General features: G+C 33.0%; 13 protein-coding genes across 13 annotated transcripts, besides 1 other annotated feature; 8 read left to right on the top strand and 5 right to left on the bottom strand.

Annotated features, from left to right (window-relative positions):
* Positions 1-72: 72 nt before the first annotated feature.
* TVAGG3_0538340 (IQ domain-containing protein H family) lies at positions 73-2829 on the top strand (the record flags this gene model as incomplete). The annotated part of the gene is made up of 1 exon (XM_001326653.1): positions 75-2681. The coding sequence occupies one exon, from the start codon at positions 75-77 to the stop codon at positions 2679-2681; it is 2607 nt and encodes an 868-aa protein (XP_001326688.1).
* Positions 2830-2978: 149 nt separating this feature from the next.
* TVAGG3_0538350 (Myb-like DNA-binding domain family) lies at positions 2979-4020 on the top strand (the record flags this gene model as incomplete). The annotated part of the gene is made up of 1 exon (XM_001326654.1): positions 2979-3992. One exon carries the CDS (start codon positions 2979-2981, stop codon positions 3990-3992), a length of 1014 nt encoding a protein of 337 aa, XP_001326689.1.
* A 50-nt stretch (positions 4021-4070) lies between these two features.
* Positions 4071-4830, bottom strand: TVAGG3_0538360 (peptidyl-prolyl cis-trans isomerase protein; the record flags this gene model as incomplete). Its single annotated transcript, XM_001326655.1, has 1 exon — positions 4225-4632. The coding sequence occupies one exon, from the start codon at positions 4630-4632 to the stop codon at positions 4225-4227; it is 408 nt and encodes a 135-aa protein (XP_001326690.1).
* Positions 4831-4961: 131 nt separating this feature from the next.
* TVAGG3_0538370 (UDENN domain family) lies at positions 4962-6194 on the top strand (the record flags this gene model as incomplete). Its single annotated transcript, XM_001326656.1, has 1 exon — positions 4962-6194. The coding sequence occupies one exon, from the start codon at positions 4962-4964 to the stop codon at positions 6192-6194; it is 1233 nt and encodes a 410-aa protein (XP_001326691.1).
* Positions 6195-6652: 458 nt separating this feature from the next.
* TVAGG3_0538380 (uncharacterized protein) lies at positions 6653-7626 on the top strand (the record flags this gene model as incomplete). Its single annotated transcript, XM_001326657.1, has 1 exon — positions 6653-6988. The coding sequence occupies one exon, from the start codon at positions 6653-6655 to the stop codon at positions 6986-6988; it is 336 nt and encodes a 111-aa protein (XP_001326692.1).
* A 133-nt stretch (positions 7627-7759) lies between these two features.
* On the top strand, positions 7760-9028 carry TVAGG3_0538390 (uncharacterized protein; the record flags this gene model as incomplete). Its single annotated transcript, XM_001326658.1, has 1 exon — positions 7760-9028. The coding sequence occupies one exon, from the start codon at positions 7760-7762 to the stop codon at positions 9026-9028; it is 1269 nt and encodes a 422-aa protein (XP_001326693.1).
* A 17-nt stretch (positions 9029-9045) lies between these two features.
* TVAGG3_0538400 (ADP-ribosylglycohydrolase family) lies at positions 9046-9624 on the top strand (the record flags this gene model as incomplete). Its single annotated transcript, XM_001326659.1, has 1 exon — positions 9046-9624. The coding sequence occupies one exon, from the start codon at positions 9046-9048 to the stop codon at positions 9622-9624; it is 579 nt and encodes a 192-aa protein (XP_001326694.1).
* Positions 9625-9866: 242 nt separating this feature from the next.
* TVAGG3_0538410 (Clan CD, family C13, legumain-like cysteine peptidase) lies at positions 9867-11147 on the bottom strand (the record flags this gene model as incomplete). Its single annotated transcript, XM_001326660.2, has 1 exon — positions 9958-11124. The coding sequence occupies one exon, from the start codon at positions 11122-11124 to the stop codon at positions 9958-9960; it is 1167 nt and encodes a 388-aa protein (XP_001326695.1).
* Positions 11148-11664: 517 nt separating this feature from the next.
* On the bottom strand, positions 11665-14586 carry TVAGG3_0538420 (uncharacterized protein; the record flags this gene model as incomplete). The annotated part of the gene is made up of 1 exon (XM_001326661.1): positions 11684-14437. The coding sequence occupies one exon, from the start codon at positions 14435-14437 to the stop codon at positions 11684-11686; it is 2754 nt and encodes a 917-aa protein (XP_001326696.1).
* A 72-nt stretch (positions 14587-14658) lies between these two features.
* On the bottom strand, positions 14659-15375 carry TVAGG3_0538430 (uncharacterized protein; the record flags this gene model as incomplete). The annotated part of the gene is made up of 1 exon (XM_001326662.2): positions 14717-15370. One exon carries the CDS (start codon positions 15368-15370, stop codon positions 14717-14719), a length of 654 nt encoding a protein of 217 aa, XP_001326697.1.
* Positions 15376-15607: 232 nt separating this feature from the next.
* TVAGG3_0538440 (production of miRNAs protein) lies at positions 15608-16415 on the bottom strand (the record flags this gene model as incomplete). The annotated part of the gene is made up of 1 exon (XM_001326663.2): positions 15879-16415. One exon carries the CDS (start codon positions 16413-16415, stop codon positions 15879-15881), a length of 537 nt encoding a protein of 178 aa, XP_001326698.1.
* A 3755-nt stretch (positions 16416-20170) lies between these two features.
* Positions 20171-25122: part of a mobile genetic element that runs on past the window's edge.
* TVAGG3_0538460 (protein of unknown function, DUF4106 family) lies at positions 20965-22386 on the top strand (the record flags this gene model as incomplete). Its single annotated transcript, XM_051237817.1, has 1 exon — positions 20965-22386. One exon carries the CDS (start codon positions 20965-20967, stop codon positions 22384-22386), a length of 1422 nt encoding a protein of 473 aa, XP_051095641.1.
* TVAGG3_0538470 (uncharacterized protein) lies at positions 24089-24837 on the top strand (the record flags this gene model as incomplete). The annotated part of the gene is made up of 1 exon (XM_051237818.1): positions 24089-24837. A coding segment is annotated over one exon (749 nt), but the record flags the coding sequence as incomplete, so codon positions are not given.

Raw genomic sequence — 25122 nt, forward strand, 5'->3', positions numbered from 1 at the left:
ATGTATTATTTTAAAGATTAATGAATATTAGAAATGTACGTTTATCAAAAATTTTGATTTGATTTTTTACAAAAATGACTGATACAGGGGATGATCCCCTCAATATGGTCATTTATAATACTAGAAACAGATTAAGGGAACTTCAAAAATCAATTGGTGCTGAAAATACAGATTATTCAACTCTTGTTTCTGAAATCAAAGATTTATCAACCACATTAAAACAAGAATCTGAAGTAATTTCAGCAATACCGCCACAAACATCAGATGTCATACCTCTTTTCAGACCCACAATTACTACAGCTCGAAAAAAAGAAAAACAAAATGTCCCACCATTAGATGATGTTAGATATAAAGTTACAAAAGCAGCTGTTTTAAAGAAACAATATACAGTTATTAAGAAAGACACAAAAAAATTGCCTACTCTAAAAGGAAACGCAAAATTTCAAGACGCTTCAACTCTAATTGCGAAAGGAATTCTCTCTCCGAGCGATGATTTATCAAATCTATTACCAACTGTTGAACCTTCTTCTGGTCCAACTGGTTCTTTATTATTTCCAAATATACATGTTGATATTGGAGCCGCAGCACGAGAGATACAGAGGAAGAAAGCTTTAAAGACACAAAGACGTCAGATTACAACACCAACTGCTATTCTTACTACACCAAGAATAAATGATTTACCAGAAGAAGTCATAGAAAAGCCAGCTGAAGAGCCTCCAAAACCAAGAATTTACGAAGACTTACAAGATGAGTTTGCATATCAAACACTTCTCGTTGTTCACGGAAAGATTGCTCGTGAAACACCAGATTTTGAATCTTTCCAACGTACAAACACTTCTCGGTGGGAAAGAATTAACCAAATCTTGCTTAAAATCGAGGAAATTTGTGCGATATTTAAACTTTCATATGCTGAAATTGATGGTAGAAAGTTATCTCAAGCATCTTTCTCAAAACAACTTGATATGGATGTAGCTCTTGGTTGTTTGTTAAACATAGAAGAATATGTTAATAAAATAAGAAATCAGGCTGCAACATTAATACAGCGCAACTTCAGACTCTTTCTAGAGCGTCGTGAGTGCAATAATAGGAAGACTCTGTTCCATGCTGCATTAACAATTCAGAATTTCTGGCGCAATCAAAAATCAAAAGAAATTTTCTTAAACGAGATTCGAAATAATATTGAAGAAATTCCAAATAGAGCAATGGATCTCACTAATAATATGTCTGGAAAGTTTAAAGATATCGAAAAGGATCCATATGTCGAAGTGCATGTGATAACAAATCCAATTGATTTCCTTCGAGTTATGGATTTGATGTTTACAAATATCACACTTATACTCATTGTTCATTATCTTCCACAGTCACATATATGGGAAGACTTTTTGGAATATATGGCGCACTGTGGTATTCCAAATGTGAATGAACGAATCAACTTTGTTATCCTTAAAGAAACTTATGGTGGAAATGGAATTTCCAATCGTTTGTTCTTAGACATGGTAAGTGTTAATTACGTGAAAAAATTATTATTTGGTAGAACATCATTTTTAGTTCCTCATTCTGATTGGGATATCGAGAGACAACTATCACTTGATCTCAATATTCCGATCTTCGGATCTATTAAACCTGAAGAAATAGAATCTCGAACAGAAACAACTTCAGTTTTTCGAAAATCAGGAATTGTTACACCTTTATCAACGAAAGAGTATTTTGATATTGAAGAGCTTGGTAATGAAGTAATAGAGCTAATGAGAAGCAATACAGATTTAACAAGGTGGATAATTCATCTTGGTTGCAATCAATCAGAAGACGCCATTGCTTGGTTCGAATCAAATCGAGATATTTTATATAGTCCTGATTCTTTTGAAGAAAAAATGAAACGATCAATTTCCGCTACAACAAAGCCTCAGATATTCCTTCAAAAGATCAGCATGTATGGAGCTACTGTTGAAGCAGTTCCAAACATTGTTTATTCCTTCCCAAGTGTATCACTCTTGCTTACAGGAAATGAAATCAGAGTCATTGGAACATACGATCGAATGCATCATTCTCCATTCAGGTTTGGTGCTCTTGTTGCTCCATCAGTTAGTATTAATGGTATTGAATTAGTATCAATGGGAAGAGCTGTAGGATCAGAGCTTATGAAGAGGAATATAATAGGCTATGTTACTGTAGATTTCATGACATTCCAAGATAAAAATATAATGAGAACTATTGGTTTTGGGATAAGATTGAATAGCTATCCTGCAGCCTTGCAGCTTGCTTATTGTACACTTTCTGCAGGTTACAACGAGCAAAAAAACAAAATTGTTTTATTGCGGAATAATGGACAAGAACAAATCAAAGGAAAGAAGTCAAGATATGTCATAATTCATACTGGATTAACCCATAATGCATTAAATGACTTTGGATCTAAAGATATTAAGAGAAATTGCTTCAATCATGGTTTCATGTTTGATTTGCTTAATAGAACAGGTTTTAAATTGCAATTTTTAGATGCTCCACCAGAAGGTAAAAGTTTCTCCATGGTTAGCGCAACATCTGTCGATGCAGCAATTGCATTGTTTGAAAAATCATATGAATTCATTGTTAGAATGTTATCTCAGAAATGTCCATCAGATGAGAATTCTATTTCTCGAGCATTAATAAGTGCTAGGCATTTCCATTCGCGTGTTTTGAAATAAATTTGTTTATTATATATCTGTGTTTAAAATTTGAGTAATTTTTAATTGTTTTTCAATCAAATATGATCAGAGATAATATTCTTGATTTCCAAATTTTTTCCAAAATCAAAAATCTATATAGAAAAATCTAGAAAAATATTGTTGAATTTTAAAAATATTCAATAATTTGGAAAAAGCGAGAGGAGTTCATTAAAAAATAAATCTAAAATATGATTCAATAATATGTATTAAAGGTAAATATCTCTTTTAGACATAAAATCTATATAAAATTAGAATTCTTGTCACTTTTTCAAAAAAATGAATAAAGATGATTTTCCATTTACGTCGGATGAAGACTTTTTGCTGCTTCAATCATACGTGAGGCATCCAGGAGAATTCAATAAAATTGCTGAGTCTTTTTCTGGTAGAAGAACAGCTGATAGACTTCAAAAAAGGTGGGAAGAACTGAATGAAAACATGTTACCCGATCAACTCGATGTTTTTGATCATTTCAAGAAAGCGGAAAATCAATACAAACCAGAAAAATATTACTATGGTCAAGAATATGAATATGAGACTCCAAATATCGAAGATATACTAAGCTGCTACAATGATGTACCATCATTGGCCCAAAAAACAGAAGGTTTTGAGATAAATTATTCGTCTAATCCCGAAGATGAATGTTCTGATCTTAATGAACATACTCTAGGAACATATTTCGATGCAAAATCTGTTTTAGATATAATAACAAGGAGTTTGCAAGAAACAATTTCCGATGATCATGTCAGGGAAATGCTATTAAGAGATTATAGATTAACTCTTTACATTGAGGGGCAAAAGTTAGCAGTCCATGATCTTACGAGAAGGATTACATTTATTAACGATAAACTTCAGCCAGAAGTTGCCGAAAAAGAATGCCAGCACATTTTGGCTTTTTATAACAAAGTAATGAATTTTGTAAAGCATAAAGCGGCTAGTTACTGTCAACACTCTAATATGAGGATGACTCCAAGTGGTCTTCTTCTCGATTTAGCCCAAATTTTATCTTATATGAGCAGAGTACATTGGCCAACACAAAACTTCAAACCATACGTATACAAATTAAAACAAGAATGCGATATCGCTTACATTTCTACATGTGCTGCAATTCTGAACTATTTAGAGCCGGCAGGTCTTCAGAAATACGATAGATTCATCGACGCGGTCATTATGTACGATCCAGAAGAAAAACTCGATGGACAACTTTTGGCACTTCCTCAGACTTATGTACGACAGAGAAGATACCAGATGAAGCAAAATATCCAACAGATGCCTCAATTTTCACCACAGTAAATTATCTATGTTTGTATTATTATATAAATCTTTGATTATATTATTTTTTAATTTTTTTTTGAAAATTAAGAAATTACCGATCAATAAATGTCATTGCATTGTAATTTAAAGTAGTTTAGAATAATATACTGAGACTAAAGTATTTAATTTTTAAACGCTAAAAATATTATTTGGAAGATGAAGGAAAAAATAATTAACAAATAATAACATGATGTAGTAATACTATTAATGCTTAAACCAGCTTGTTTTCAACAATATCAAGGATTTCTACATCGACAATCCAAGTAGAATCAGGATCAAAGAGTCCATCCACTCCTTGCTCACCATAAGCAAGGCCAGGAGGTATTGTGATACGGCGAGTTTCTCCGAGGCATGCTTGCAATAAGCCTTTTGTAAATCCTGGTATAACTTTCTGTGAATCCATCTTAATTCTGAGTTGATTTCCAGCAGCTCTTGTGTCAATGATTGGATGTAATTGTCCTTCAACGCGGGCTAAAACGTGGCAGTATACAATACTTGTTTCTGTAACGATGCGCTTGCATTTATCTTGGGATCTATTAAAACATCCAATTTTGATATCTGGAGAGTATGGTTTTTCAGTTGAAAATGATGTAACGAGATTAAACAGAACAAAAAACATTAATTAGAAATCTGACAAATAAAATTATTTTACATTTTTATTTATATGACATAATTCAATAGATATGATGATATATATTGTTATTCTTCCATATTAACTATCAGTACCAAAAATAACGATTGTTTGGCACTTTGTTTTACATAGTATAGACAGATTTCGAATTATGAAATTGAATCAAAGCATAAATATGCGATTTCAGGATATCTTACATAAGTGCATGAATGCATATAGGCCGAAACTACTTACTTTCTTAGGATCAATTCAGATCCGCCTATTGAATTCGTTATGGTTGATTTCTTAGGGAATGTAAAAAAAAGAGTAATTAATCAATGGTGAAAAAACTATTCGAGTCCGTTTTCTTAATAGAAGTCAGACAACCAGATATCATCAACCTCGAAGCTATGCACCCACAAGATCACGAACTCTCTGATGAAATGCTTTATTTATCTTCCGCAACAACTCCTTTAATTCCTTTACCGGAAACAAGCTTTGTCTATACATTTAACATGAAACAACTATATTGCCACACTATATACTTTTTCCAATCAGGTGTTTCATACGAAATCATTATATTTTCTGCAACATCATATTGCAAAATTTTCAGAGAGTTTTTAGATCAAGCACTACATCATTTCAAGGAGAAAATAGCAACAGCAAGAGAAAGATACCAATATGTTCTTGATTACCTTTTGAAATGGAAAAATGAAATCGACTCTGAAAAAATAACTCTCCAATTTCCAAACGGAGATGTCGAATTCACACTTCCTGATGAACGCTGCTTCGAAGGTTACAACCCCTCCAAATACTTTAATCTACAACAAGTTAAAGATATTTGGCGCGCACTTTTAGCGGATGAACCAATATTAATTGTTGCACCTGATGCAGAAGTAGGATCATATGCATGCCTTTCAGCCCTTTCTCTCTCAAAGCCAATTGAATACAAAGGTTCTTTCATTTTATGGCTTCGAGAAACTGATCCACGATTCATAGATTTAGTTAACAACAAATCAGAAGTCAAAATTGTTGCTTCATCCAATCCAAACTTGTCAAATCTTAACTATTTCAAAGTAATTATAAATGTTGACAAAGTAAGGGATGATTCAGCGGCTTCCAAGTATGCTTACACAGAGTTACCAGATAGGATGGCCGATATTTTGTCCGTCTGCGTTTCTGTGATGGATCATTACTTAAATTACAATCCATGGGCTGATTTGCTTAATGATCCTTTAAAACAAAAGGTTGTTAAGAGTTATCGCAAATTACTTACGAAACCTTCTATTTCTGTTGATGATTATCTGAAATTTTCTCGATCAAAAACTTTTGAGTATTTCAGATATCGGAACTTAAACAGAGACACATGGCGAGAGGCAATTCTCTCTGGAGATCCGAATTGTCTTACAAAAATACAAAATCCCGAAGATTTACTCAAAATTATAAGTTATTCCAAGGAGCAAAAGAAGAAATACGTCAACGACAAACATGTTTTTTCTGTTCTCAACCAGCATTTGAAAATTGCAAGCCAAAGATATCACGAACTTACAGGATCTGATCCCAAGTTGTGATTCATCTATAGAAGTTTATATATTTATGAATAAAATTTCGTTATGTTAGATTGTTATGTTAATTTTTAATTTTATTTTTCAAATTCAATATATTTATATGGTAATTCACTTTCAATTCCAATAAGAATTCTCACCCAAATTCAAGATACATCTGAAATCTTTTAATATTAAAAAAAAATTAAAATCATATTCAGTAATATATTATTCAATGGCGATGAGGACAAATAGTTTTCATTATCTTATACCAGCTTAGTATTAACGCATTACATTAATCAAAGTTATAAGATAAATTCAATAAAATTATTACTTTAATGGAATTAAAGCCATCCTCACACTGAGGCAGCAATACGAAGCTCAAATGTACTCTCCCAAACGTATAGAATTCGATTATGTAATGAGTTAGAAAATGTAACGCACAAAGTTTAGAGAGCCGTTAAACAAAAAGTGACAATTTCCTCATGACATATTCATATTCATACACTGGCTACTCAACAGACATTGATGAGGAAGCTGCTATGTCGAAAGCTATCGAAATGTCACAAACATCATCAAAAATTGATATTCCTAGCGTTAATCTCAAAGGATGGGGACAAGACGAGTATCTCTTCGTTCTCGATTACTTCAATTCCCTTGGTTTAGAATATTCACAGGCCGTACTGAAATACGAAAGCCAGCATCCAGATATTAAGCTTGATAGAAAAGCACTCGCAAAAAGATATAACCTCGACTATGAAATTCGTACACCACTCATTGTACAACTTATGTCAGAACACCTTGTTAAGATCGAGGAGTAAATTTTGCGTAATTTTTATTTATATTGATAAAAAAATATGGTTTTTCTTTTATTAAACCTGCACTTGTTTTACTTTAAAACAGCATTTTTACTAAATATCACATAATTGATCTTCTTTTCCAAATCGAAATTTCAGAAATATAATTTTTTCCTTATGAAAGTCTAGATGTCACTCATGCGTGCCCTTACATGAATGGGTTGTAGAAAGGCGGATAATTTACTTAGAGTTTTATTTTCTGAACATCATCACGCCTGTACCCGTCTTTTTGGAAGCATGGGAGAAAAGTAATAAGAACACCCTTAAACTCAATTTACAAAACAATCAAAACAGAATTGATGGATTCAAAGAAATATCTCCCTCTCATGACACTCATTTCTGATGATTATCATGTAAAAGAAGATTTAGATGATTAAAGAAATTCATTTTTGAATTTATCAAAGGAGTTTTAAAGGTAATTATCAAAACAAATGCTCTTATCAACTTATATATTATGTTATTAAAATTTCAAAGCCAAAAACCTTTTGCTTGTAGAATGTGAAACAATCAAAATCGTTAAATTTTTTTGAGAGGATCTTCTCAAATTTGAGAATGAATTTCCATTGAAATATGACGCAATCAGAGGAATGCTGACTTCCTTTAATACAGGCCAAATTGGGCAAATCAGAAAATATTTTGTGGAGAGTGATCAGGTGTCAGAAATACCTCTCCTCAAGTTTGCAATTCCAAGTGAAGTGACAGATTATTAAATTTTAAGAGTCAAATTTTTCGAAGATGTATTCTTATGCGTATCTAGAGGGAGAGCCAAATTGGAGAGAAAACAAAGATGCTGAAGGATTTGATTTCATATCAACAGATTTCTGTTCTGAAATCATTGAAGATTTTAAATCGTTAAGAATCTTACGTCTTTCAAAAACAAAAATCAAAAATTTAACTCTCAAAGGCCTTCCAAATCTAGAAGCAATTGAACTAATTAAATGTGAAGAACTTCTTAAATTTACTGTGCTCAATTGTCCGAAACTCCAAGCTATTGATGCTAGTTTCTGCACTGAATTGTGCTCAATAGAAGGGAAATTCCCAAAAGTTGAATATTTTTCATGTCCAGCGGCAAAGATCTCTAAGTTACCAAAAATGCCTAATCTTTTATATCTTAATATTGACTGGTGCAATAATTTGCGTCGTGTTGACATAAAGGCTTTCAAGAATCTCGAAAAATTTCACTATTTATCATATGATCCTGGAGAATATTCATTATCTGACATTTCTTCTCATCCTAGCCTGCGTGTTTTCCAAATATCGAATACAAGATTTACTTTCGACAAATTTAAATCGAAATCGAAACTAAAATTCCTCTGTTTTGATCAATCCGAATTCAAAGGTGATCCTTCTATTATCCCAGACAGTGTTTTTGTTATATTGTCAAGAGGAAACACAAGAGGTGTTTATTCAGAACTTGGTTTCCTCAATTGTGACCGCACAATGAAATTATTGTATGGTCCATGGGGAATTCCACCCAATGAGAACAAGATCCTCCCACCAGTACCCAGTGTATTTACTCCACCTGCTGAGTTTGATCTCAAAATTGCAAGCGATTCTATTGCAGGCGCTATTTTCGGAAGCGCTATGATGGACATGATTGGATTAGGTGTTGAATTCGCAACAAGAGCAATAGCAATGATGAACTTAAGTCATCCTTTAGATATTACATGGACACATCCATGGATGTCAACACATACATCATCATTTACTAGAGGAACAGCAACAGATGATACATCACAAGCTGTTTTAATTATGCGATCTCTTGTTAGAGCAAACGTAAACAAAACCAAAGAAGAAGACATGATCAAAGTTGGAAATGCTTTTATTGATATTCATGACTTTGCAGAGCGTTTGAAAGACTGGATGAAAGAAGGCCATGTTGAGCATAGAGATGGTGGAGCTCCTGATTTTGGATCAACAACAGGAAGAGTTTTATCAAGGCAAATTTTTGTTAGTGATCCTTTCCAAGTTTCAAAGGAAGTATGGGAAAAAACAGTAAAATAGCTTCTAATGGTGCAGTTATGAGAACAACTCCTGTTGGTTGTTTTTGTTTTTGGGATGAAGAATGTGTTGCAAAAGCTGCAGAAAATCTGTCGAAAGTTACACATTATGATCCTAAGTGCGCTTATTCAGCAGTTTTGATTTCATTGATTATATCCAGATTAATCAAGAGTAAATCATCTCCCAACTACAAATTTGACTTAGACAAAACTATTGAAGACGCATTTACATTTGTCGAGGGATCTAACGAAGAAAGAGATGAAATAATGAAATATTTATCTGTCAAAGAAATCGAAGAATTAGACTTGGAAAATCGTGATTATATGGGATATACACTTAGAACTACAGGTTCTGCAATCTGGGCATTGCGATACACAAATTCTATTACAGAAGCTATAGAAAAAGTCATCAGGGAAGGTGGTGATTCTGATACAAACGGTGCAGTTGTTGGTGGCGTTCTTGGTGCTAAATACGGTTTCTCACAACTTCCTAAAGATATTCTCACTTACATGTTCAACGGACAATGGTTGTACAACGAAGTCGATCCATTCATGCGTATCATGGGCATTGAACCTCCTCCATCATTTTGGAAAAAGTAAAACTAAAAATTTATTTTGAAACTTTTTATAAATTCACGTCATGAACTTTTTCATTTCAATGAAAGAAAATCAATTTCGGAAAAAATATCTTATGATCCTTCTTCTTTACGAGCTAAAACCTCTTTGCGTTCCCAATGATCTGATTGAGCTTCTTCAGGTGTAGAAAGACATGTTTAAATTTTTCTGAATGATTCTCTCAATACTTTTTAAATGATTGGACGTTATTAAAATGAGCCGTATTCTGATATCAGAAATAATTGCAACTTTATATGAAAATGATAAGAAATAAAAAAAAAAAAATTATCCAGAATCACGATACTTTTATTCCCGCACTTAGCAGATGGCATCAATAGCAGCCTTGATGTCTGCAACCTTGTGCTTGAGAGCGAGGTTAACAAGAACTCTGAGCTTGATCATGTCATCACCCTTGACGACGCCATACTTCTCTGTGAAGTAGTGGAGGACCTCGAAGTATTCTGGTGTGATCTTGCCGCACTTAGCACGGAGAACGTTCTTTGTCTCTGGCTCGAGGATTTCAGCGATAGATGTGAGTGTGAGATCGAGCTTTTCAGCAGCAGCGATAACCTCGTGGAGAGCAACCTTAGCACGGCCAGCGATCTTAGCATCTGTTGACTGAGCAAGCTGGTAGAGGGTGGACTTTGTAGCGAGGTAGTGTGGGATGATGTCGATCTTAGCATCAGCCTTTGGAGCAACAACCTCGTTTGGTGTGCCGAGGAAGTCGGAGAGCTTGAGGTTCTTCATGTTGACATCACCGTAGTAGCAAACGTGGGAGCCTGTTGTCTGGGCCTTGACCTTTGTGTAGAGGTTGCCGATTGTGTTCTGTGGGTTGGAATCGAGGTAGGCCATGAAGTAGTTGGAGAATTCGTTGGAAAGATATGCGCCGACTGTGGAATCGTAGACAGCAGCATAGGATGATTCATCATCGTTAGCAGCTGTGATTGTGCACATGTTCTTAGCACGGAAGACAGCAGCGACGGAGCCGGAGTAGCAAGCTTCGATACCGAAGAAGAGCTTGCCGTAAAGTCCCTTAGCTTCCATTGTGTCGAAGGCCTTAGCAAGTGGTTCAGCCTCGATGTAGCCTCCTGGAACACCATCTGGAACACCAAGAATGCCTGGGCCACCGTGGTTATCGTAGTAGATGTAGACGTTATCGCTTGTTGTGGACTTGAGTGTTGTAAGGACTGTGTAGAACTGGTCAGCTGTGACGGAATTGTGAGCGTAGTTGATCTTGGAGGAACCTGGGTAGATGTTGACGTGCTTAAGTGTGTGGAAGACCTTGCCTCTGAATGGGTTTTCAGATGATAAAGCAATATCATCATAAGCCATCATTGTGATGTGCTGATCATCGAATCCACGCTTAACAAGTTGCTGGTACATGTTGAAGATATCGGCCTGGTGGCGATAGTTGTAGAAGTCGTTGGAACCAGCAATAAGAACTGCGAATCTATCACACCTTGCGAGCTGAAGAAGGCAGAACATTTATTGGTAACTGCTCCTCTCAAAATCAAAATTTTTCAGATTATCACTTCACTTAGTTATACTCAAATAGTTAATTATAGAATATGCTGTAGATGATCTATTTCATTACCTTTTAACTCAAAATTGAAACAAACCGTATTTTATGGCTTCTGAATTTTATCTGAAATCGTGAGTTAAAAAGATATATATGATTAATACTGATCAATTTGATTCATTTTGTGAGTTGACGTATCAATTTCATGTACTCTCAAATTTGATTTTTCATTTTTGGGAATCTGTTTTATTAGGGTATTTTATATAAATTATAAGCTGATCATTGATGTCACTTTACTGTCAAATTTTCCATTTCAATAGATCTGGATTAATATCCATTTGGTAACATAGGTTTTATAATTCTCATGATATCGTTTTTATATTTTTGGAAAAAACAGCGACTTCAGTTCAAATGCGAATAAAAAATTTATTTCAAAATCTAACAGATCAAATGAAAACTCATGTATACGAATCCTAGTAAAAATATATGAATGATTAATACAAACAAACAAAGAAAAATTTTTAATCAAAACTTGGAAGATATCTCTTGTTCACTGTTTTGTACTGAATTTATCATTAAAAGGTCTTCAGGAAGTTCCGGTGACTTCTGACAAGAAATGGAGAAGTAAGCAATCAAAAACAGTGCTAACAAAAGTAATAAAACAATGACAGAATAAACAGCTCCTGTTATTTTCATCGAAATATTGGGTTGCACTTTAGTTGTTGGAACAGGAGTTGCATGTGGTGGTAAGTCAAATTGCACGTTATCAGCAGGAACAGGCAAAAGCATCAAGTCCGGTGAATAATCTCTTGATGATTTTATTAATAACTTTCCATTTTGAGGTTTTGGAATAATTATCCTATAAGTAAATGATGTATTATATAAAGAGTCATCCAAATGTACCTTAAACTCAGAACTCAATAAAGATATCATAATTAACTGTAAATCAACAAAATTTGTTTCAGATTTAACAGTGAATGGTTCTCTCCAGCCTTCATCTTCAAATTTGGCTTGTATCGATTGGAAACTCGTCGAAATCTCTAAGTTCTTACCTTTTTCTGTTACGAAATACAATGATTTTTCTCTCAAAATCAAGGAAATGAATCTTTTGTCCAAAGACAAGACAACATTCGTATTCTCTCTATCAACAAGGAAGTTGAAGTCGTCTATTGTTGGTTTAGTAATGAAAAACTGTGTGACTTTGAGCGAAACATTGTAAAAACTCGCTGAAGAATCTTGTAATAAAACTAATTTGTAGACATTCAGAGTTCTTGGATGATTTGCAATAAAACTACAGTCACAGGATAGTGTTATATCATGTATGTAGCCGGAATATATTGATGCATCAAGGATTACGTTAGTTTTTCCATCAATTACTAGGAAATTATTAAGATTCACTAAATTATGCATTAAAATGACAGGCGGTGGCTGATCATGAGAGCTGGCTATACGTAAATGAAGTGTTCCTGTTTTTGTACTTGCATAAATTTTGAAATCTTGATCAACTTCTCGGATTGGGATGGCCAATGTAGTTAATGATGGACAGGTACTTCCTGGTGCGTATAAGCAATATTCGCCACCTGTTGAACAAAAAACAGTGTACTTTCCAACGTCAAAGACGATAGATGGCCAAGTTGGAATTTCTGAGTAAAAGTGAAGTTCCCCGAGACCACTGATTGGGAAATTGTATGGTTGGAAGAAAGCAGGGACAAAACTATCCCAAGAATAGCCGAAAGTGATCTTTGCACCATCATTAAAAGTGTCCAGGGAGAAAGGAAGTTGTAAGTTCTCTCTGTTTCCTATTGGCTGGTAGTCAATCCTCAGATTTGTTGAGTAGCTGTAGAATCTAACAACTTTCATGTACTGTTTTGAGAAGTTTAAGTTGTTATTTACCAACACATACGAACCTGCGCACAAAAGTTTATCAATTTGTGCATACAATCTGATGATTCTTTCAACACAAGTTGGATAATTCAAAATAGGAGTGAGCATTGTGATGGAATTTCCACTATCTTCATCGAGAATGACCGAATACGTAGCTGCTATCATCGCGCCTTTCGTTTCTATAACGGAATTAGTCAAAATTAAAGTATTAACAAGGATAGGATTGACAGAAATGATTGTAATCGATACATCTACAAGCTCTAGGCTAGAAACAATAGGGTGAAAGTCTTCTTGGACCAATCCTAGCGTTGCTGGAAACGGAGAATCCAATAATGAAGTAAAAACAACGACTTTTTTCTCTAACAAGGTGATAGAAATGAATGGTTTAGCGAAGTCACTCGCTGTAGTTAAGTAAAAGTTAATATAATTATCAACCGGATATATTTTATCTTTTATTGGATCTGCTGTATGATATTTGTAGATTTGTGCATCATAAGGACACAAATAGTCCATTTCTGTGTCTGATGATAAGCAATATGATCCATTTGGCTGAGAAAATACAGTAACATTTGTTATTGGAATAAAAAGTGAAGGTAATGCTGTCATTGGCGTAGAAACAATGATTGTGTTATTAGGGTTATCTGATTCGAGTTGACATTTGTACTTCTCTTCGAGTGAATAAAACGAATCATCGATTCTAAAAATGGAATCGCCTTGTGACTCAGCAAACTTAATTTTAGATGGGAAGTTTAGATCAACAACATGCTTTGATGTCATTAAAAGTGAAACATTTTGAGGATTTACAACAAGTATGTCGTAAAACAGAGTTTTTGGTATATAAGTAGTTATTTCATGACCAACTTGATTGAAAGAGAAAGTAAAAGTAACTATATTCTTTCCGAAAGTAAGGTAAGGTTGGATCGCATTTGAAATGACAATAGTTAAATTTTGAGTGTACGGTGAATACTTATACATGAAATTAGGTTCAATGTTGAAATAGTCAATATATACGTGTTGATATTTTGCTATATTTTGCAAATAACCAAATAATGAGTGCTCAAACGTTATATTTCCAACAGTTATATCGCTTGATACACTAATTATTGAATATTTAGCGTGTATTTCATTGATATCGGTCTGGGAATATAAATAAATGTCTTGCATAGTCAATTGATCGATGTTTACGTATAATGCTCCTCCAATACTAACGTTGGACTTCGATGTAAATGATGTAATATATATTGAAAGCTGTTGTAAATCATCTGGAACTAAAGTAACTTGAGTTCCTTCATATTTGATTAACTCATAGCCTGCTGGGCATTCACTGTTTGGAATCTTGCTTACCAAGCAATACTTCTTCCAGCATAAACAAAATAAGATGTATTCCCATAACATTTATATTCGGTTTTTCGGCTTTTGCTTTTGAAAATTATGCTTGCAATAGAGTAAACTTAAAGAAAATTTAACTTAATATCAATATCAATGCAGAAATTAAATTTTTCATAATTTTTCATAAGAATTTCATACTTTATTATCAAGAAATCAATCGGAAAATGGTCCTATTGACATATTCTATTTGTGCCATTCTTATTTTTAGTATATTTTAACATAAAATTCTTGATTTTGCATAAAAAATAAGGATTTAGATAATAATAGAAATATTTCTAATAAAATTTAATCTTTTGGTTCAGAAGCTGGTTCTGGAGTTGGTTCAACTGTTGGATATTCAGCTGGTGCTGCCTTTGGTGTTGGGATTGCAGATGGTTCAACCTTTGCTGCTGTCTGAGCGTTGGCTTGCATGTAAAGAATGCTTGGAAGAATAGCAGCGATATTAATTGCCAAGAAAACGATCCAAAATCTGCAAATGAACTTGACAATAAATATTCCAACAATCCAGATAGCAGCAATGGCAGCAATGTTGACAGGTGGGCTTAATATCTTTCCTTCAAATAAAATCTCGAAAGCTTTCTTAATGTAGACTTCTGCGTTTGCAAGAATTGATGCTACTAATTCTAATGTCTGTTCTTCTTTACCATTTGGCTCTTGATGGAAAAATGCCAAAATTTGTGGAACTAATGCAGATAAAGCGAGTATTAAATAGAATGTTGATGCGACTAATAATGCTAAAACAAAGAAGCCGAGATCATATTGGTTGTAAAGAATTAACAAAATGTCAATTAAAGCGATTGATGGGAATAAAACTTTTGGACTGTGATCTGTTAACGCGTTGAAAATAGCAATTACGTATTTATCATACTTTCTAAGCCAAATTTTAATGAATTCAGTACGATCTTTATCTTGATTGCTGTGACTTTCTTCAAAACTCATTTTTGAGAACGATAAAATGGAAAAATGTAATTTTTTTATTTCAAGTGAACAATCTTTGCAAAAGTGATCTACATTATCTTAGAAATGGAATTTGCTGGAAAATTAATGAATTCGAAGAAAAATGAAGGAAAGAATGAGAAATTGAGCATCGAAACTATCATGAATGAAGTAGCCTAGATGTTAGACCACTTCTTTTATTAATATTTTAAAGTAATTAATTTAAATCATATTGTTATTTGGTAATAATTAGACAAAATGTAAAGTATTAGTGAAATTTCATCCTTTTAGATCAAAGATACTTTATATTTTGAATGTCAGTCATTGGAAACAAGGAATATTTGATACAAATCTCAATTGCATCATTTTATATTTCAATTGAGATATGTTTGATGACAGCATCCAATATATGTAACCTGAAGTATTAATTATTGGCTGAGAACAGATAATGTTCAATTCGATAATTTTGATAACTTGTTTTATTTTATTTTAGCTAGCATCATACTAAAAATCAATTATCTGAATCACTCTCATGGTCAACGTTATTTTGTATATGGAATTTGATAATAATTTGGTTATCAGCTCGTTTATCGAAAGTAATAATATCACCATCTAGTAACTGAACGTATTGGCAGCTAGGGATCTGCTCATCATTAATATATGTACCATTTTTAGTACCCATATCAAAAATATAAGGAGTAATTTCGAGTTTTTCTTGATTTTCATTAGCTTTTACGTTTCTAAACTGAATGACACAATGTTGTCTACTAATAATTTTGTGTGTAAACCTGATATCGCAAAAATGTTCTCTTCCAATAAGTGTTGCAGGTTCTTTAAAGTCATATGTAATAATATCATCGCTATTGTTTACAGATATATGCATGTAATACAAATTTTTATCTCCTGGTTCTATTGAATCAAATGGAAGCAAATACTTGGTCTTTTTTTCTTTTCTAACTAGAACCCTCTCGCTATACAAGCTTTTTATATTGAAATCTGGTAAATTTTTACTTGTAAATGGCTTTAACTTCTTTGGTTCGTGATGCATTTTTGAAAAAAATGACAAAAATATCAGGTCTAGAGATTTCATTGCAAAATTGGAGGCCAGTATTAGTTCAAATTTACTATAAAAGATGTATCGAATACATTTATTTATATTAAGCTACTATTCATATAAGTTGTTTAAATATTTCTTTATTAAGGCTCCACCTTCATGCATTCAATTTTGAGAGGGCATTCAATTAAGATTTTGCCTAAAAGCACACTTGTAGCCTCATATGTTTGGTTTTGGAATGAACAGACACCTGATTCATCATCTACATGATGAGAGGGATCTATTGGTAGCACTCAAATTGAATAAATAACTAATTTGAAAAAACTTGGTTTTTTTCGTCCAAAATCTATTTTGGAAAAAATTGACATATTTACATCGGTGAGAAAAATTTTTAAAATCTAATTGCAGCATGACTAATCGCAATATTAGGAGAAACTAATTATCACATTCTTTTTCATTTTTATGAAAGATACAATTTCTCAAAACCCATCCACGCGCATAAAAAATTGAAATATCCCTTATAAGACAGGGATTCCAGAGAAACAAAAGTTTCCCAAATCTGAAAAGTAGATTGCCAATTTCCAACAAAAACTGGAATTTGGCATTAATAAATATTAATATATTATTTATATAATATCAAAATTGTAATGATGAGTTCAGTTTTTGATTTGAATGATCTAGAAAATTTCTTGATTTCTATTATCTTCAATCAAGGGTTGATATGAAATAGATAATATTTTAAAATATATGAAGGTTGTATTTTACTGATTTTTTATTAGTATAAGCAATATAATCTCAAAATACTAATAAATTCGAAAATCAAGAACTTTTGTATATAAATCATGCGAGTCAACGGATAGAAAATAATAGTAGTTCAACCTGTTTCTTAACATTCACAAAAAATCAGCCCTTGGGGTGGGGGCGCGATCAAATACTTGAAAATTAATTTTGGAGTCCATAAGTGCATAGTATAATGGTTAGAATTCCCTATAACAAATCTTGTTTTGAAGTTCATTTGCCGAACACAAAACTTTTTTTCGAAATCGAAATTATTTCAAAAAAATATATCTTATTTTTTGCTTTTTAAGATAGTCATTATACACAAAATATTAGTAAACTATTTTTATTTGAATTACTAAAACTTTCAATTTTTTTATTCTCTGATATAGACTCTCATATGATACATTATGAAATATATATGATTTTCTTCTGCTATTAGTTATATTACAATGAATACTAAATCATATATCAAAGCTAACTCAATAATTTTAGTGTATTTCAATTTTCACTACTACAAATACTATCTTAAGAACTATTTAAACTTTCCCATGCTTTTACCCAGCATAATATAAAAATATATCCTTTTATACGAATTATAAAATTTGAAATAACGAATTTGATAAATTCATACCTACATTATGAAATATTTAGTAATTCACTATACAAATACATCTTTGGAGTTTCATAAATTTTAAATTAGAATGATTGTAACATACAATGAATTCGAAATTTTATGTAGAATCTTGGTGGATGATTAGTATTCATTGTAATATAACTAATAGCAGAAGAAAATCATATATATTTCATAATGTATCATATGAGAGTCTATATCAGAGAATAAAAAAATTGAAAGTTTTAGTAATTCAAATAAAAATAGTTTACTAATATTTTGTGTATAATGACTATCTTAAAAAGCAAAAAATAAGATATATTTTTTTGAAATAATTTCGATTTCGAAAAAAAGTTTTGTGTTCGGCAAATGAACTTCAAAACAAGATTTGTTATAGGGAATTCTAACCATTATACTATGCACTTATGGACTCCAAAATTAATTTTCAAGTATTTGATCGCGCCCCCACCCCAAGGGCTGGTTAATATTTTATTATCTAATGATGATTGCTATAAAATCAAATAAAAGTAAATAATTTTTGATTATTGTTTCAAAAAGTTTAGTTTCAAAAGAGATTAATATCAATAACGCTCAATCTTGACCTCAAACGTATGACTTCAACATTATCCTGTATGTCTATTAGAAAAATATGATCGAGAATAAGATATTATTGAATTTACATATGATATTTGTTAAAATTATGACAAAAACTATAAGCTATAATAAATTACAATAAAACAATCAATTCGTCTAATCTTTTGAATTGATTGGTATAGAATAAAATGAAACAAACTCATATTATTATAGATGATTTAAAATATGCAAAAAATATTCAAAAGAATTCTGTATAGTTTCAGAATTGTGCTCTTTATATGTAATAAAATATATTCTAATGTGCATATATGATTTGTAGAAGTTATTTATCGAGAATGAAATAAATATTGCAAATAACGAAAAACAATGGTGCAGCGTAAGAGCTTATTGGTAAACAAAACAAATAAGAGCAACTTTCAATTTTTCGAAATTTATTAGATCTTGGAGGTAATTACCAAGGTTTTCGACGAAAAACCCTTTTTTATGCTGTTGAAGCTATAGTTTCATTTGGTCATACTCCGACCCCTTGACTTTGGGTATTCGTGGAGTTATGGGCCATTAAAAAAAAGGAGGATTACGACCCTCTCAATTTATGAACGTGGAGCCTTAAATGATGAAATAATAAAACTATCTATAGGGTTGCAATCTTGGAAGAAAAGTGCGGAATTTCCAGATTCTAAAAAATTAAACTTCTTGAAGACGATTAAAAAAAATATTTTTTTGATTTAAAATTTGTCAAATGAAACTTTTTTGGATTTTTTTACTCCTATTTCTTCACTGCCAAAATATGTGATTATACCCTTAGATGTATTTTCATACCTTTTCTAAGATATATATATAGCAATGATACATACATAATCGTCACCTGGAAATTTCTTTCGGGAATTTTGCAAATTACCTCAGACTTTTCAGAGGATTGAGTGGCAACTCAATCCTCTGAAATAGTCTGTGGTAATTTTTAGTCTCTACACTATTTCAATATAAGCTCCATTTTTAAACAGTTTTTAAAAATCGAGCATTGAAAAGTGTGATGAGACTCCGTAATTTCCAACTTTCTCAAAATTGAATTGAATTAAGAGATTTTATGAAAGAAAGAAATTAATAACCACTTTTTGGAAGTTAATAAAAATATGCTCGAATTAAATGTGAAGGCTGTATTCATTAAAAAAATCATTATAAAGGTTTGAATAGAAGAAGAAGTTTTTTCAAGGCAAAATGTTTTTTAATGTAAAATCATTCATAATCATATAAGGAATATATATATTTTCAGAATCATTGAAAATTTTGAATTTAAGAAATTCATTTTGGAAGATATTTTGAATAGTTTATTTTATTCCATGGCCCAAGAAAATGTGCACGCCAGAAATATCTGCTCGACAGATTTCTGATTAAATTGCAGATATACCATGGATTGTTATTGAGTCTACTTAGAAATCTATAAGAGATTTATGGAATTCCAGATTATCTAAAATTATTCATTAATTTTATAATAATGATATTATATGAATATTGCAAATTATTAATCGGTATTCAAATCAGTATTTTATATATTTTTCGTTAATATCCTAATTTGAAAGAAAAGAAAATGAAATATGAGTGACTATAATAGAGTATGTATTGTATGTACATGCGTTACATAGTATTAAAATTGCTTAATGGCTTAAATTTCATAATATATTCTGAAAATATGATTATATCACCAAGTTAAAGATGTAATTGTGATCACTCACCCAAGTTAAAATAAAAAAAAAAAAAAAAAAAAAAAAAAAAAAAAAAAAAAAAGAAAAAAAAAAAAGGTAGTGGGGCTTCCAGGCACTTCGTGCCTTCTAGCCCTGAAGATGTTTAGTATAAATGAAGTTTTTATTCGGAGGGCTTCCAGCCCATAAGAAATTTTTCCCAAGACCCAAGAGGAGGACCGAACCCCAGCCGACCAGCCGTTGACTTTTTTGTCAAGACTTCTTCGTAAATGTTTTGTCAAGACTTCTTCGTAATGAGCGTAAATGACCAAAAAAAAAGTTTATGTTAGAATGTTAGATCTAACACGTTTTCTAACATGTTTTCTAACATCGTAGAAAACTCATGATTTCATCGTAAATGCTTTGTCGAAACTTCTTCATCGTAAATGTTTTGTCAAGATTTCATCGTAAATGTTTTGTCAAGACTTCTTCGTAATGAGCGTAAATGACCAAATTTCAAGAGTTTTCTACGATGTTAGAAAACGTGTTAGAAAACATGTTAGATCTAACATTCTAACATAAACTTTTTTTTTGCTGTAAATTTCATGAAATTTCAAGACTTCTTCGTAAATGTTTTGTCAAGACTTCTTCGTAAATGTTTTGTCAAGACTTCTTCGTAAATGTTTTGTCAAGACTTCTTCATCGTAAATGTTTTGTCGAAACTTCTTCATCGTAAATGTTTTTAACTTCACTTAAAATGCCACGTAAGCTACGTAAGAATATACGTAAGAGGAAGGGAGCATTGAAACATCCAATAGTAAAACTGACACCACAACAACAGTTGCAACAACAAATGCTGAATGACCCCACTATGTTGCAACAAATGTCAAGCAACCCTATGCTTTTAAACCGAGTTATTGGTGCACAGAGTGGAGGTTTAAGAGCGGCACTTTTAGCGAAAATGGCAGGCTATGGTGGAGCTGCAGACGGAACAGCTTATAACCCTCAAAGTCAAATGAATTTGAGTTCACTCAAAAATCAAATAACAGATGTCAAAAAGTCAAACATAGACATACAGAAACAAATAAGTGAAAACGAAAAGAAACTAGAATATGACAGACACACAAAGAAACTCAATGAGTTAAACGTAGAGAAAAAGAAGAAAGAAGAACAACTGAAAGAACTAAGTACAGAGGAATATGCGAAAAAAGTGTCAGAAAAAGCAGCAGAAGTAGCAAAAATGGAACAAGATGTCATAAATTTGAAAAACCATACTACTCAATATAAAGTACTGAAAGATGAAGAAATAAAACAAAAAGCCCTGAAGACATATATGGATAGCGATGAGTATAAAAAAGAAGTTGAAGCAAATGTAAAGGCAGAAAAACTTTTACAGTTGCAAAACCAAACCGTACAGTATGAAAACTTAGCACAAGAAAGTAAAAATAACGACGCGGCTATGCAAAAGGCAATGAAAAGCTCAGAATATATAAAAGCTAACAATGACTGGTTAGATGCCCAAGCCAACGCTAAAGCAGCCCAACTCATAGGGTCAATAAGGACAAAAATACAAGCGGATGAAGACAGTTCAAATGAAGCTTTAACAAATGCTGACTTTAAGAACGCCTTCGAAGCTCTTCATAGTAAGGTGAAACAAGTGAACGACTTCTCATCTGGAAAGAAACTGAAGTCTGAAGGTTTCGACAACGAGTTAAAAGAAGTAGCACAAAATATGACGAAAATAACAGATGCAGCAACGAGACAGGCAGTTCAAAGTGCCTATGACGCCGTTAGAGCAACTGTTGTGAAAAGTCAAGAAAAAGAGTTACAACAGACCAAAACAGACCTAGTAAATGCTTTCTTAAGAACGAAAAGTCAGGTAGGACATTACGCTGCAGATGGAACATATGTGCCAGCTGGTGGAACTTATATACCACCAAACCCTCCAAGAGAAGCACCTGCACCAGGACTACCTAGAACATTTACATCGTCACATGGACACAGACACAGGCATGCACCAAAACCAACACAACAACCAACAGTTCAAAACCCTGCACAACAACCAACAGTTCAAAATCCAGCACAACAACAACAACCAGCACAGCAACCACCTCCACAACCAGCACAACAACCACAAACAGAGCAAGGACATAAAAGAAGTAGAGAACAAGGAAACCAAGAATTCTTAAAAATGCTTAAAGAAGAGTGTGGTTTCCCAGATACTATTGACTTTAGTGACAGATATAAAGAAGCTATTGAAAGTTCAAGGATGGAAATACTGACCCGAACCTATTTAGCTTTATGACTCAGCACCAAATGGGATATAATTTCAAACCTGGAAAATACAAGCTCGCTAAGGGATATGATTTAATAGCATATCATCCAAATGACATGAACGAATTTACTCCGAGATATTTGATGTCAGAGCTAAATGACAATACAACTTTCGTCATGAAACGCGTAAAAAATAGAGACGGAACGAAAGAACAAAAGCTTATGAATGCGGATGACGTAGATAGGGAAATTGTTGAAAACGGTCTCGGAATATATGAAATGCCAGCAGATGAGGTACAAGAAACTCCACAGGAAGAAGTTCAGATACAACCAGACATGGAAGAAATAGTTCAGCAACAACAGCTAGAAGAGCCTGAAGGAAACGAACAAGTCACTCCTTTGGAAACTAACTTCACAGAACTAGATGAAGATTTGGAACAGCCGAAAAATCTTGACCCTCAACAAGAGCATGAGGTGAATATGGAATCTTTCCAAGAGTCTAAGAAAGATTCGGCTGACATAGTAGAAGAATATCGAAAAATGTTTGCCGACATACAAAAGACTCCAACACCAGATGAAAATATTCAGCATAGAATGGAAGTACTGAAAAAAAATGTACACAAATACAACAACCCTTTTTACTTACGAGCATTTAACGTTCAATCTTCGGATGAACTCGGTGAAGATAAAAGGTTAAATTTCAAGAAAACATATAGAAATGAAACATTGTTTAAAGTTCATTCAGAACCTAGCCAATATGGAAACAAACCTACTTTTGTTTCTGCAGACGATGGAACTACAATGAGATGGGGTCATAAAGCTAATTCGGATAGGTGGTTCATAAACTTACAACCTCAATTCCAAGAAGTTGTAGACGCAATGGAAGCGAATGGTGAACGAGATATAGCTGGTATTTTCAGCGCGGCTTTAATGCCATTGAAAGATATGAAAGATGCAGATATTTTGGACCAGTATGAAATGAACATGGCTGATGGAAATATAACACCTGACGTTCTAGAACATTTATCTCAAAGAACTACACAGAACCATAGAGATGGTATATTTGGTGAAGAGTTTAGAAAGAAAGTTAGGGAGAGAGAAGGAAGAGAACCTATTGTACATGACCTTGCAAACGAAAGTTTACAAAATGTCATAAAAACTTACTTTGCAGACAATGAACCGAGAAGGGATGAATATTTAAGAAAACTCAAATGGACAGTACCAAATGAAATGTTAGTATTGAAAAACATGTTCCTTGACAAAATAAAACCAACTACAGAAATAAATGACGAAAGACTGAAAGATTGGGTAAAAGCTTTCCCATTCACAAAAGATATTGTTGGTAACATGGAAAGAAAACCAGAATGGCTACAAAAACATATATTTGGAAACGAGCTTATTCCATATGGACAGGCACTGTTTGAAGAGCTTGAACCTGAAACTCAGGAAAGAGTCATGCAAACAATACGCGAAGACTCAAATACAGACTATGACAAACTCTTTCTAGGATATAGGTTACCTGAGATGGGCGACCAGAGCCAAAAGGCAAAAAGGACATGGGAAATTTGCAACATACTAGATGAACATAATGCAAAGATGCAACAACTTCAAGCAGAGGGCAATGAAGGAAAAAGAAGAGTTAAAAACTCAGTCAGGAAGAAAGTAAAGCTTGGTCGGAGTGGGTTCTATTATGACATATAAATCCAACTATTCTATATTTTTACTCATATGAAATGTACGCCGCTCAGAATATAACGCCAACAGTTTTGGATGCCATGAACGGAAATGTTTCCGAATGGTATAACGAATGCGACAATGCCATTAGAAGGTCAGAAATAGTTCCTGGAACTTACGAATATACAACTGCTGTTTCTTATGGAAACGTAGGTGAGTTTGGAGAAGGTTCTTCAACAACAGTAGATATTGCTTGCGACAGGTTTCATATAATTTCTATTGACAACTCTTTCTTATACGTGGAACAAGACATTGAAATAAAACCTTCTGCCAAGTTGTCTGACAAGAAAGGTTGCAATGGAATTTTCTATGTCGGATACCAATATGCTCCAGAAGTTTTCATGGGATATAAGATATATTCTAACTCTGACTTAGTTCAAACAGTAACATGGGCAAACTATGAATGGTTCGCTTTGAGAAACTCAGTACAACCACAAGCTAGAGAACAAACAGACCAGTATGCAACTATTGAGAAAATAAGAAGACTTGACCCTAACGTTCCAGGAGTTTATGTTAACCTTTCTGGACAAACTGCAGCAGCAGTAACCAAAGTAAAACTGAAACTTAGAGTTCCTTTGTCATCTTTCCTCATCTTCAGGTTTTTAAGATACTTGCCAAACTGGGCAGGAAAAATTTCTATCGAACTTACTCCAAGCAAAAATAACTTAGTCATTGCACCAACACAAGACCCATTCACTCTTACAGAAGTAGTGGGAACAAATAAAATGTCATTCGCCGACTTTTGCAAAAACAAAGTTGACTTAGACTTTGGTTTCTCAAACCTCAACACTGAAGTAAACTATTATTTCAATGCTGCTGGAGATGCTTGGGACCCAGTTAAGTTCACATGCGAAAAATTTGAATGCAAGAGAATAGAAAGCAGACTTGCAGTCTATATGTTGGACCCAGATATTTCAAATGCTTTAGCTGCCAAATATATTGCAGTTCCACTTATGTTCCCTATACACCAAATATCTGTCAAAGACTTTGCAGGTGAAGTTGGAAACCAAAGTGCTGACCCAGGTGCAAGAAC

Source organism: Trichomonas vaginalis, chromosome II, assembly GCF_026262505.1.
Source record: "Trichomonas vaginalis G3 chromosome II, whole genome shotgun sequence".
Classification (NCBI taxonomy): domain Eukaryota; phylum Parabasalia; order Trichomonadida; family Trichomonadidae; genus Trichomonas; species Trichomonas vaginalis.